Source organism: Oryzias latipes, chromosome 20 (genome assembly GCF_053564925.1).
Source record: "Oryzias latipes strain Hd-rR chromosome 20, Olatipes_Hd-rR_3.1".
In the NCBI taxonomy this organism is placed as follows: domain Eukaryota; kingdom Metazoa; phylum Chordata; class Actinopteri; order Beloniformes; family Adrianichthyidae; genus Oryzias; species Oryzias latipes.
In genome coordinates, this window is record NC_136256.1 from 17,055,758 (window position 1) to 17,070,322 (window position 14,565).

The 14,565-nt window shown below is 37.3% G+C and overlaps 1 protein-coding gene across 1 annotated transcript in view; it reads right to left on the reverse strand.

Moving 5' to 3' along the window:
• Positions 1-1,124: 1,124 nt before the first annotated feature.
• Positions 1,125-14,565, reverse strand: part of ofcc1 (orofacial cleft 1 candidate 1) — a 70,779-nt gene continuing 57,338 nt past the window's right edge. The window contains 3 exon segments of the mRNA NM_001122920.1: positions 1,125-1,384; positions 1,850-1,976; positions 5,924-6,118. Coding sequence (NP_001116392.1) covers positions 1,311-1,384; positions 1,850-1,976; positions 5,924-6,118 — 396 coding nt within the window. The 3' untranslated portion in view covers positions 1,125-1,310.

Consider the following 14,565-nt stretch of genomic DNA (forward strand, 5'->3'; position numbering starts at 1 on the left):
GAAGCGTTAGCATTGTTACAATACCTGTAACTCCCAACCTAGTTTGCCACACATGAAAAACAGGCGGATACAACTAAAACAAATGTTACTGTGACTACTCTAACTCCCTACCATGTTGGTAACACTACCCGACAGCACTACACATTAGCAGCATTAGCCTATTCACAATAGTATTCAAACCAAACCAAACATTTTGAAAGAGCACCATGTAATTCTCAAAATCGCTTCAAAATCATGCATCATTAAGCACAACCGGGATTAATCCATATATAAGGCGCTCTGGATTATACTGTTGTTTTTGGGAGATTAATTGAGACTATTAGGTGAGCTTTTTAGAGCGAAAAAAATGTATTTAGCATTTGAAAACACAGGAGATTATTTTTACCTATAACATACAATTTTTTTAAAATTCAAATCACAGATGGAGATGAACATAAATGGCTTATTTTTCTTCCTTTTATCTGGGCATTTTAGTTGAATTTGTGTAATGTTATGTTGGAGTTCTAGGTACATGTGAATGTGTGTGTCCATATGCAATGGTCTCCACGACCCAAGGCCAAAACAGCAATAGTTTAAACATGGAGGCAAGGAGCAACTTCAAGGCCAAAGTAAGGTGTGCCGCTGATTATGACGAGCAAAAATGGAGGCCATCGCCATTCAGTGAGACCCTGAACTTGATCTGTAATGGCTGCTCATAAAGGGAAATCATCATCAATGAAAATGATTGGTTATTAAGATCAGATTTTAGAGGGGCTAAAGCTTTAGTATGATAGGTTCGCTATCTATAAAACCTTTAAAGCCGAGCCCTGAACGACATCAGTCCTGCTCCCCATTTTCCTGTAGCCTGAGCCAGAGACACATGCTAATAAGCTCACAACCTTTAATTAAGCAATATGTGTAAGTACGAGGCCATTACAGCCTGATTTGTGAGCCACTTCATTACACTAAGCACCGGCTAGCAGACACATATTCAATACAAATCAAGCTGGCCTGAATATTATCCTGTTTAATGTAAGGCAAAAATTGATATTTTATCACTCGTCTTCTGATTAGTGACTTTAAGAATCTTCATACTTTACAGCATTGAGGCATTGTGGGATATTTGACAACCGGCATTCATTAAAAGTATTGCTAAAGCATTTATTGAAATACAGATAGATTCACATGCATTGTTTGTGAACATTAGGTCTTGAAGATCAGAGTTTTTGAACCTTTTTTGAGCCGAGGTACAAAAATCACAAGGCACAACAGCAAAAAAAAGTGAAACTATAGTTTGTTTTGATGTACAGTCCCTCCATGATTCTCAATAATCATTCATGAAGATCTTGTAGAGCAGAACTGGAGCCACATCCACTTCCTCCTAAAGGCTCCATACGGCGGAACCCTGCAGGAAAACCGTTAAAAAATCCTTTATATAGGTTCCCCTAAAAAAAAAAAATTAAAATGTGATTGAGTATTCTCTAAAAATGTTTATATGTTCATAAATAAAAACTTTCTTAATTTCATATTAAAATATACTTCAATGAAAAAGGTCATAAATGGAAATTTTAGAGAAAGATAAGCTTGAAATGAGTGGGTGTTATAACACTGAGCTGAATCCTCTGTGCTGTAAAGAAAGTGCAGACCAAAAAAGACTAAATTTAATGTTGGGCTATTATTAAGAAAAAGAAAAAAATACAGATGCAAAGCAAAACAATACCACTAAAAGAACTTTACTTTTATATCTACCTTGCTTCCTCTATCATCATAGTAATCTTCATAACAAATAAAGTTAAAAAAAGATCTTCTTTTGTTTCCATGAGCTTTAACTTCTAGATATTTGGATTCAAATGAACAGGTGAACACTTACGGCCTAATGGTTTCCTGCGCTTTCGCAGTTGGATTGAAAGGCTTGCACTTTCCTTCTTTTCTTTCTGATGGGCAGCACTGTGAGCTGAGCCAGTTCCATTGTCATCTCCATCTATTTCACCTATCACCTTTAGAGAAAGCCAGGGAAGATAAATGAAAAAGCATTAAAAGACTTAACAGCAAACTGTGATGAACCTAAGACTTTCATAAAAACCCCGGGGCACAAGAACAAAGCGTCTGAAAGTGCAGTTAAACCTGCATCACTGACTAAAAACTATATTAACCTTAAGGCCAGTGGACTGCAGCTGTATGGACAGCAAGCTCATATTAGAACTTTCTTGATTTTAAAAGTTACATTTCAGTTATATTAAAATTAAGATAATGAGTATAGTGCAAGTATTTCGTTTCCAGAAAGAAATGAATTCCCTCATACAGGAAAAAGCCAAGAACAAAACACTTACTCGCCACTTTTTCACTTCTGCATTCACAGATAGACTATACACATTTCAAGTACTCTTCTTTCTTAAATCTATTCATATTTCAGATGGTTGCCGACAGCAAATAAAGCAAAGGTCAACAATGTCAATCAAACTTATGGCAGAAAAATCCCAAATGAGAGGTCGGAGAAACAATTTGATGCAAAAGGTGGAAAATATGTTGTTTTTTTCTCAAGGTTAAATTATTCTTGTGTTTTTTTTGGAGAACCCAAGCAAAGTCAGTTTTGATCAAGCTGTTTGAAAAAGCCAGGCTAAAAATTACAGCAAGAAGTGTATTTATTTATACAAGTCGCTGGAGATGCTTATCATCAGCGTTTTTTCCAAGCCATAAATAATTTGCAGAGAGAGGTAATATTCAAGCTGGCAGAGCCTTAGTTGTGCATCTTTAATGGAAGTTTTACAGAAGCCGAGCCAGTTCTTGCATATGCTGCTGCTTCCCATATGGAGGAAAGGAGACAAAAGGAGCACAGTTGGCTTGTCCTATCTTTTTATAAGTCCATGGACACTTAAATGCTAGCCTCAGAGAAAAAGCGACACAAGGGGACATAAGCCCACTGTGGTTTTAAGAGGGAAGATAATGACTTTGCCTGCATTAATTTCTTCATCAGCCATCTTGTTTCTACAGACAGAGGTGTTATGAGTCCTTCTCTGAAGGTCCTAGCTTATATAGCTTCATTTCCCTGCATAATTTTGGCCCTAACAGTTGTTGTCAGCAGTGCATTTTGCAAGTTGGCAGCTGTGGAACATCTGTTTATAGGTAATGAGTGTTTCAAAAGCTACACCTCACTTTACCTTTAATGTCTTTTATTGGAACACACTGTTGGGAGTGCAGCTTTGAATATTTGTGTTGTTGGGATTCAACAAGAAGATTCCTTTAGCATCGGCAGAATTGCACACACATCCGCCTTGGGCAAAAGACCGAATGAGAGCACACGATGGCTCATTAATATTAACTTTCTTTAAACAGAATTCAATGTGCAAGTCAATAAAAACTTCATTATAGTTAGAATTTAAAAACTTAATCTACTTTTTTGTTTTTGAATTGAAACACAAATGGAAGCAACAAAGCCAGTTGCAGTTACAAAATTTTATTTTTTTATTTTTACTTAATTCTTTTCTCCTCAACGAGGACGTCCAGCACTTTTTCCTCCAAGTTGGTGTTTCGTGTTGTCTCTAGGTCAGGACATCTCTTCCAGGACTTGTTAGTTTTGTGTTCATTTAGGCAAATTTTGGGTCTAAATGTGTATGTATTATTCAAACTGTTGGCCCCTGGAGCAGCGGTCATGTTTGTCTAAGAGTAAGGTGCTCTGTCAATACTCTTCTGTACGGGACACTGCCTGTAAAAACAGAGCACTTGAAAGGAAATGAACCATCTGTTGAAATTACCTGAGTAAATGGAAACACATTGGAGAAGTTAAAGGACTGCGCTTGTATTATGTGACAACAGAGGGAAGTGACTATCAAATGTTTCAGTGCATATACTTTATTTGTATTTTTAATTCACAGTTTTTTCCTTTTTTTGGGTTATGTAAAATAATGAACGGTATTTTTCATGCAATGTCGTAAATACATTTCTATTGTGTCGGCCCACCCTGCTCTTTTTTAATGTTTTTGCACATGGGCCTGTGTGTGTGTTTGTCCATACAACTCTTATGTAGCGTGGGTGCCATAAAACACAAAAAAAATCAGCCAGCGTTTATCTTCAAATATAAATTCAGAAGATTAGTCTTGAATATGTAACAAGGGTGTCTGTGCTGCAAGGCAAGGAAGAATAGCATATCACTCTGTTGGTGGCGCTGTGTGTCAGTGCTGTCACCCCCCCTCCCCTCCTCTCCCAGTGGGTGAAAGAGGACGCCATCGGCATGTCTTGCTATTGAAGTTCTTTGCCTGTGAAGTTGCAAGAAACACACAGCCAAGGGACACAGTATGTAAGAGAAAAAAATAAAGGATATGAAGAACGTGTGAGCGGATTTTCTAAGGACAGTGACACCTTTTGTTCACTTTTGATGACTTTTGTGAATCCAAGGTCATAACATCATGTGAAAATTTTCCAAATTAAGTAATTTTTCATCAAACAGCACGTTTTTGAACATTTCCTTATCATATACATTGATTACAAAGTGGGGTTGTTTAAATATGAACAGGGTTGATTGTTGTTGTATTTTTTCAAAATTCCCATTACTTTTTACTGGACAAGTGGAGTAATTTCTGCTTGCATTTGCATGTTTGCGTGCATGTGCACACGTCTGTGTGTACACATTTGGTGAAGAGCATTCACCCAGATTTCTTTTTTCCTATGCACAAGTCTAGAGGCAACAGACACACAAACACTCAGTGTGGCAGCATTAATAGATATCCCATGCAGTGTGTTTACTCATTTTAGCTCATCATCTGTCAAATTATGATTGAGGACTATTAGAACGCAATAGAGCCTTGGAGCTAATTGCTAGTGCATTAAGCATCCTCCTTCCTCACTTCCATAACAATTCAACTTTAAAACAACTTTTGGATGATCTAGGTTGATCAGGGAGTGATGCTGATTGGGGACAGCATATATTTCTGCTTCTTCAGCAATAGCAAGAATTCCATTTAAAAAAAAAAATGTATTTTTGGTGTTTTTAACATGTTTTGTAGCATTTATTTCATGATGGAGGAAACATGTAACCCTTGTGCTATCTAAGGCACTTTAACATTGGGAGTTGGGTCATCTAGACCCACTAGACAGTGCTCTGAACCTTTTTTTCTTCAATGATTTGTAATCTTCACTGGTGTCCATGGATTACATGAAATCCTCTTCACCTTTATCTACCTTTGTCATGGTAGGGAGAACACGTCAATGTCAGGATCGGTCATCTGGACCCATAGGATAGCACAAGGGTATAAAGAATATTAAAAATTTAAATTGCCTGTCTGAGTTTTATTTATTCAAATCAAGGTAAATCAGGAGCAGACAAAAAAAATGCAGTCGGAAAAAGCTTGCAGTTACAGACAACAATCGGTGGGCCACAAGGTCCCTGCAATGCATCCCCTTGCAGACAAATGTACGTCTTTGTTTTCCTCGTCTTAGCTGGCATCTGACTTAAAACTGTATGGCTGGATAGCTCTGATTTTGTTCACCATTTTTGTTGCATCGGTAATGTTAGCTTGGGGTTGTGAGGGGCTGTAAATTAGAGGGAGAGAGTATAAATAAAGTGATAATGGGAAATGAGCGCAGGCTTACTCAACACCAACAGTCTGCCAATCTGTAGAAACTACACAGAAAATAACACAGGTTTGGGGATTTTTTGCTAAAAATGGCATAATCATAATTAAAAGACCACTTGGAACGCTTTAACAATAGATCAAAGTGTGGAACTTTAAGCACTCATCTGGTAACAATCACTCTTGAGGTTGAGGATCGCTAATTACAGTCATTGGCTAATTAAAGGAGATTGTTTTTGAGCATTCTGAACTTGTATGGTTAAATTAGGGGGAAAATGAACTTGTTTCTATTTTGAAGTATTTTATTGTATTTACCTGAAACAGGAAAACTCATTTTCATTTGATTTTGCTTTTTGTAGAAAATTATAATATCTCACCTCAACAATTGCCCCATCAGGCTGACGGAGGAAGTGTCTGTATCTTTGCTTCAGTCCACTCACGTATAGAGTGTAGATGATCACATGGGTGCTGGTCTCACCCTCTGGTGGTGGTGGTGGTGCCTCCATGTGGGGCTCTTCTCCAGAACTTGACAGAACATCCTCCGTTGTCCAGACATAATCATAAACAGCCACCTGTTTGCCCATTGATACGGGGGGTGAGAATAGAGATAAATGCTATTGCTGGATTGATGCAACACGGATGCAGCTGCAAGCCCCACTTCACTAAAGTGAGTCCTGTGGGAACTGAACTGCAGCAGGTTTTGTTTGTGATCACATTAGCTTTGCAAGCTGGATGGCTGGCTTGTTTACCATTCCCTCTCACGAATGCTTTAAAAGCTGACACACCTGTAATGTACTACCCTGTGAGGTATGAGAGCAAGCAGGATGGGTAACATGTTATATAGACCATGTAACTTGAAGTCATCCATGTGTGAAGATCACACAATCCCTCTCTGAGAGCATCCACAGATGACAAATCAGATATATTATATTGAAATGCAAAAGCTTTGAGAGAAAAACTACACACACAATACACAGATCTTGCTTCTAGAAAATCTTAATCCAAATAGAATATGTATGTCTACATTTAACACCTTACAATCAACAGCACAGGTTCTATTTTCTAACTTTATGATGAGGAACTGAAGGAATAAACATGTGAAATGTTCTTTTGTAGTGTTTTATGTCTTGATGTTTTAAGTGTCAAACGGAGGCATAATTTAAATTTTAATTAAAAGTGAGCGAAAACGATTCACGTTCAAAGTCATGCAGTCTCGTATGCATGGCCAGAGTCATAAAAAGGAGAAAGTTTTTCAAGGTGACCCCCTAATTGGATGTATAATTATGATTTGTATAATAATACAGAAAGAAGAAAAAAGGCAAACTCATTCAGCCATGAGTGGCAGGTCAAGCTGAAGGAGAGGTTTAATTTGGTGGTGTATCGATGTCACCCTCACACTTTTAAACAGTTAGCCAAACACAACTCTAGGCACTTTACTGAGAAAACAGTAGGAGCCATTACCACACTTGTAATTAGAGACATAGCATAAAGTGCACAGCAGACAGCCCTGTAAGTAGAATAGAGCCTATTCTCAAAGTGTCAGAGAGTCACGAAAGCAAATAAAAAGAGGACTTAAAGAAGGTGTCTCTGTGCAAGGTTAGGGTATGCCGGGATGCATCTCCTTAACTCTAATTCCACCTCTCATTAGTGAAATCGCCTTGGCTGTGCTTTGCTTCTAGCTTGGCCTCAGCCCACATTTGGAGGGTGACTGATTATGTGAATTTCTTCACTAATCAGCACCTCTGCGAGGCAGCGATCCGTCTGTTTGGATAGCATGTGTATGTTGTTTCCCTGCCTTTTTTTTTCTTTTAGAGGAAAGAACTTTAGACAAGTGCAAATTTGATCTCCTTTGGTTTTATGGGTCTGTGGATGTTGAGGTAGTGAGGGATGGAAACTAAAAGTCACATCTGTTGGGGGCGGGTGGCAGATGGAGAGAAAGGATGACACTTTTATTTATTTACTGGCCACAGAAAGTTTCCCTATGGCCTAATTGTGGCCCTTCTTCAATATTTTACAAATCAAGCTGTATAGCAGTGATATAAACACCATGGATCCTGGCTTTATTCTATGTGTCACTTTGGTTCAACACACCTGCTCAAATTTTCTGATGTGGTGTGCATGTGTATGTATTTTGGCTTGCATGAAAATAGATTTTTTTTATGTTAGCCATGCTGCCATCCTACACTAATTAGCACGTGAAATCCACTTGACAAGACTAGACAAAAGCCTGAAAAGGTGTTTGTGTGTTTGGTTTGGGTGATGCCATTTCATGCAATGCACCATGGCTCTCAGGAAGCATCATTGCTGGGACACAAAAAGGAAAGAGCATCGAAGGGTCTGTCTTTTCTAAATGGCTCTTCTCTGATCTGTTGTGTTGTCTTATGATGCTAGCCTGGCTTCTAGCCCTAGCTTAAGTGCTCTCTCCACTCCACCATTGTTCCATTTGATAGCACTAAGTGACTGATTTAGGTTCAATGCCTGCATGGAGCAGACAGGCCAGCTGTGGGTTAAGCAGATAGCATTCAAGTGAGCTAACCTAATTCAAACCCAATCAGTCCAGGATTTATCGTTGAGGTCTGTATTTAGAAATCTGATAGAGTCTGCATCAGTCCTTTGACTTGCATCAGGAAAGAGGAGCCTTATTTCTTTCAGTGGGGGGCTATAAATGGCAAACCATGTTTTCCAGCAAGAACATAAATTTGAGGATTTGTAGATGTTACCGCAAATGCACACTGGGAATGGGAGGGAGGGGCAAGCCCATAGGAAGTGGGGATTGCTCAGCTGCATGCATGACACAGATCCGGTCTGTCAGTCTTTCTCATTGAAGACACAATTTCACACCATACAAAGACCTCCATAAATGTGAATAAAAGCAATTGTTCTTGGAGCAAGTGCCGGTGAAAAAGTTGTATTTCTACATCAGGAGGACTTGCGCAACAGTTTAACTGATATTTCAATCACTTTTGATGAGGTTGAAGCAAATAAAAAGTCCACCAACAGTCAACTATCCAACTTGTTACTATGTAGGCTACTTTCTTTAATAAGAGCAGCATGCCATATTTTCCATACTACAGGGCTCACTGGATTATAAGGCGCACCGTCAATGAATGGTCTGTTTTCAAATTTATGTCACAAATAAGATGCACTGAAACATGAGGCACATTAAAACAAGAGTCAGAGATAAGTCTGTCAGTCAGTGAGACGCGCTACACGTTACCCAGGTTAGACGCATTAGTGTGTTCACAATACCAGTAACTCAATCTTGTTTGGAAGATTTAAAAAACAGACTGATACCGCTAAAACAAACGTTACTGTGACACGATAAAATGAAAAGTCTGACACTGTTAGCCGTCAGACTTTTCATGTTAGCCGTGTTAACATATTCACAATAAAAAACAAACTTGTTTGCTACTTGTAAAAAAACAGACTGAAAATTTGACAGAACCTCTCAAAATCGCTTTGACATCAGTAAACGAAACCACAATTAATCCATAAAAGGCATTCTGAATTATAAAGCGCACTGAGTTATTTTTTAATTTTATTTTTTAAAGGGCTTTCAAATCCGACTTAAAGTGTGGAAACTGCAGGACCTTCTTATACCTTATTTACCTTATTTAACATAGAATTTCAACTAGTATGTAATATAAGGTAAAAAGGATTTTTTTTGTTGATCCTAATGTCAAAAAGAAATCTCCGTTGTGATTTCTTCTGATCAGCAAAACAGTTTTAATAAAGTTTTATGTTTCCCAAAGATTAAAATATAGGTTAGGTGTAAGTGAAAATATTATTTTTAGTCAGGGAAATTGTTATTTTATTTCACTAACAATTAGATTTACTAAAAATAAATAAGCACAAATCAACACAATCCCAAAAAGTGTTTACTTAAAACATGAAATGAACTTTTCATTGAGAAAACATAGCGTACATTGGACAGTGAGTGTGTACACTTTAAGTTCTTAGACATGTGTCTGCACTCTGTCTGTGTGAGGAGAGAAGGAGAAGTCTGCATCAGGCAGCCTGAGCCAGACTGGCTACTGTCCAGAACAGGAGCCTAAGGCATGGACACAAACAGGCTTTTCAGCCCCCAATCCTTAATGATTGATCCAACTACTCTTCATTACAATTCATGCACTCACTCCTCCCAAGATCTCCCTCTTTCTGTCTAATTTTACCTTCATAACTGGCCTGATCCTATGAATGTTTTAAATCTTTCTCTTTTTCTGACACTTTTTAGAAGTAACATACTTGTTTGACTCCTTTTGTGATGGAAAATAATCAAAAGCATTTTCACACATGAAGTATTGGACTAATATTTGAAAGACTTCTCAATATCTTGTCGTAGTTTTGGAAAAAGTTCCACATTATTCCCTTCATCTCACTCTGCCTAAAAAGTTGCTGACCATCCCTCCCCCTTCCAACCACAGTTTTAGCCATCTCAGACCACTCACAAATTCTAATTGATGTGGGAAAGCAGGGCTTTTCTCCACTGACATGATCCTCTTGGTTTCTAGTTCTGTCCCACTTGCCTTTAATTTACAGTGTGAAAATAATTAGAATCTCACTTTTCCAAGGAGTGGAGGGAAAATGTAAACAATGCTTCCCTGCGGGCGGGTGCTTCATCACTTTGACAGGTGCATTCGAATTTGCCTAGGTGGCGGACAGGCTTGGTTATTTATGTGTCAGTCGCACATGGAAGCCCCGGCTAAGGCTGAAGTTGGGACTGAGACAAGGGGAGATAGTGAAAACCCAGTTGAGGGTGTGGCTTAGGTGTTGTAGAATACTAACACTGTCTCTGGTTCTGAAAGTGGAGGCTGGATTGTTGCTTCTGGCACACAGAAGGGGGTTAACAGGCAGTACTGAAAAATATGCCGGTGAAGTTTTCCAGGTCCCTTGTATTTCTTGCAAGATGATCAAGTGTAAATTAAATATGTGTACAAACAAACAAGCAAATATGAATTAATGGCAAATCCATTCACATCTTAATTTTATAAAGTTCAGCCCACTGTTATTTTTCCACATAAAAAAATACAAAGGGAACAGTATTAGAATGTTCTACCACATCGTATGGTCATGTCCATTGTCCAATTGTTGAATGTGATGCACAGCTTTTACATTATAGTAAAATAAACCTACTGTGCCTTAATATAAATGATTTTTTCCAAGATTGATTATAAATTAATTTGTTTCATTTTGAAAGGATTTTGATAATGTTAAAGACAGATTGATCTGGTTGGATGGTAAGATTTAAATCAATTAATCCAATAAGTCACATAATCGGTACACCCCTGATTAATGTTATTGTTTTTCTTTGTCAATAGGTGGATACTTTGAATAAGTAAATAAAACGTAAAGGTATAATAACAAGACTGCTAAAGTGGGATGCTTTTTGGAGGTTTGGCAAAAAAAAAAAATCACGTTAAGCAAAAATATTTAGCCTCCAACATTTCTGCAAATTATTGCTATAAAATAATGTGAATGGAGTATTGTGCTCTTTTGATCACAAATTTTTATATTTGTATTAATATCTGGTGTAAGAAAAGTAATGCATTTCCATTGGATTTGATGATCATGTGGTGGATTTGGAAGGTACCATTGACTCTACCTTCTTCTTTTTCATTAGGTGAAAGCTGTCCTTTTACAGTTTAATTAAAAATTTGAAACAATGTAATAAGATGAATTCTGTACAAACCAAAAGGTGGTTGCTCCAGGAAAAAGCATGGACTGATAACAGCATCAGTGATTATTGTCAAGTGAGAAAAGAGGTGGGCATGGTAACTTCCTTTGTCCACACACACGCACACACACGCACACACACGCACACATAGAAACAGTAACACATGCTAACATACACATACATCTATGCTCACAAACAGACAAAGCCCCACACAGTGAGGCAACGCATGCGTGCATCTCTAATGCCTGCGGGCGCTTCAAGCTGTGCAGAAGGGGTTGGGGAGGCAGGGTGGTAGGGCGATGGGGAGGGGGGGTATTGGGTGTGTGGAAGTATATGTGTGTCTTTTGGGGGTCTGTGCACTAAGCTTGTCAAAGTCACGGAGGGTCAATCCATTCACTCCCCTCCATCATTTGTCAGACCTTCTCCGGGTTCAAGGTAAAGGTGGGAATCTCCAGGCATCCAACAATTCGATTTGATTCTATTACAATTCAGAGGGCAATGATTGTTGAGGCATTTTTCCAGGGTGGGGGTGGGGAACTGGGGTGGGCGTGAGGCGCTGTGGGGGTTATCTGTGCGTGTATATATATATATATATATATATATATATATACATATATATATACATATATATATATATACACATATATGTATATATATATACATATATATATATACATATACACATATATATATATATATATATATATATATACATATATATATATACATATACACATATATATATATACATACATACATATATATATATATATATATATATATATATATATATATATATATATATATATATATATATATATATTGGAAGAGTCACTATATGGTCCCTTTAAAGGGTGTGTTTTTAAAAAGGGATTAGAAATGTAAAATAAAAGGTTACAGCTATAACAGATCTGTTCTTTAAGGTAAAACAAACAAACAAAAAATATATGGGTGATAAATATTTTTATTTTTGGTAAAAAAAGATTAATTATTACTAAAAGCATTTGTACTTGTTCTTTCCTCCTAATATTTCAGATTGTAAAGACAGATATTCAATCAATTTAAACCTTAACCTGAGCTTTGTCACAGTAAAATATCAAAAGCTAGTTATGACCAACTTTTTTTTGTTTAGTATTTTTTTTTTTTTTTAATTTCGAAGCCCTTTTACACACAGATATTAATGCAGAGGTAACCAATGATCACTGTAAAGTTACTGCTTCTTTTGGGCTGCTTTTGAAGTTCTTGTGTGTCAAGGGAACAACCACGACTTTTTTTAACATATTTTTTTACTTTTGCTTGATTTTACCCATAGTTTAGAGAGAAATTTTAGAGAGAATTTCAGCACCTATTACTATTTACGGTACATTATAGTTCCCAACCAGTTTTAGGCCACGGAGCAGTTTAATGTCAGACAATATTTTCACGGACCGGTCTGTACCAGGCTGAAGCAGACATCAGATTTTTTTTCTTTTACTTTTTAGCTTCCAGTTTACCTTAACGTTTGATAGTAAAATGTATCTTCATCCTACCATAACTCTATAACCCATAACTGTCAAAGTGGAAGCTAAGAAATTGCACGTCAATTTTACCCTCATCCGACTTTTTAAGTGTAACAGATAAATACAACATTTTTTTTACTAAAACTGGTATTTTCTAAATATAATAGGTTAATATACTTGAAACACCATTTGAGCAACTTTATTAGCAGCATTCTTGTTACTTTAGTCAGCCAGTTGCTAAATTTGTACATTATTATTATTGTGTGAGAACAACTGTCGCAATAAATCCACATTTGGGGTAAAGACGTACGACTGAGCAACTTGACGTGCGCCAAGATTGAGTTGACTATGGTGGAGAGAATCCAGTGATTTTTCAAAATAAAACTTCAGAATCAGATTTTAAAACAAAATGGGGAAAAAAATGTAAGCGGTGTATTTATTTTGCTCTGCGAACCAGTACCGGTTAAGTTAAGGGTTGGGGACCACTGATTTATGACAGGACCGTTTGAACTTTTTGGCACATAAAGATGCAGCAGAGGTGGAACACAGTAAAATACGTTTGTGTGAAAGCAGCTGTTGGTCCTGTTTTTTGCAATATTAAAATAAATTGGATGTTTTAGTTATAAATAGGAACCATAGGAAGCCTGGTTTTCCATCCTATCCACTAGAAAAAGTCCTGGTTTCAGAAGACAGTTTCTGGCAGAAAAGCAAAGACCATTCATCCATGAATAGAAAAAATGAGCTATGAACGATCAAGAATCACTCTGTGCTAATGCATTCTTACTTAAACTGCTGTTTTGTATTTAGGTGGGTAAATTGATCAAAGTTGTAATTTTAAGCTTTTATTTATCTTAAGATTGTTCTTTTTTGTTTTTTTTACTCTGGACTGTAATGATTGGTTACACAAACTTAAGCACACAAAAAAAGAAACACACAGCTTTGCTTTTCAGGATCTGAATATTTTTATCTGTTTAAAAAGGTCAGCCAACTTGTCTCTTGCTAATATGTGTTGAACAGTTTGCTCACAATAAGATGCAGGCTAACAACAAATATCAAATGAACTCAAATAGCTAAGTGTAAAACCATGTTTTGAGGCTGTAACGCTTCATAAAAAAAGAAGCAAGCACAAAAGTCCACCATGGATGCAGTGGGCGCATGCTTTAGTTGCCCACAAAAAGCCAAGACAGGCAGCAACGCATTGCCTATGACTGGGAACAGAGTAAACCAAATAGCATAAAAGACCACTGACACACATGCATGGATTAGCCAAGCAATATCAGCCATTACAATAGAAATAGATATGCTATTATTATAAAATTGGCCAATATGTGGACGGTTGGCAGATATAATTGGAGCAGCTTGAAAATGGCATGGATGCACACTGTCTGCGTTGGGCCTGATTTGGCTGAAGCAAAGGTCTGTGTCTGGTTAAACGCACCACTGGACAAGACAGGCCACCCATTCATATTTGCATGAAGAGGCACATATATAAGCATGCACAGGCGTGCACAAACAGTGATGAATAGCTAGTGTGCTACAGTAGCTTTTACCCACCCTTTCCTCATTACTGTGACTCCAACGCGGACATTGCTGTTTATAAGTATTTCGATATAACAATCAGATAGTGTGCATAAATAAACTTCATCCAAAAGTGGCACACAGAAAAACTGGACTCTGAGAAAAGATAAACAAGCAAAAATAACAGTTTTTTTTTCACATTCAGAATAGAGCAAATGACTTTAAAAGAGATTATGGGTTAAGATAGCATCTCTGGGTGCCTAAGATAATCCAGAAAATAAGATATGCATAATGCACTGTTACTAATCTTCTTTGCAGAAAAGCCTAC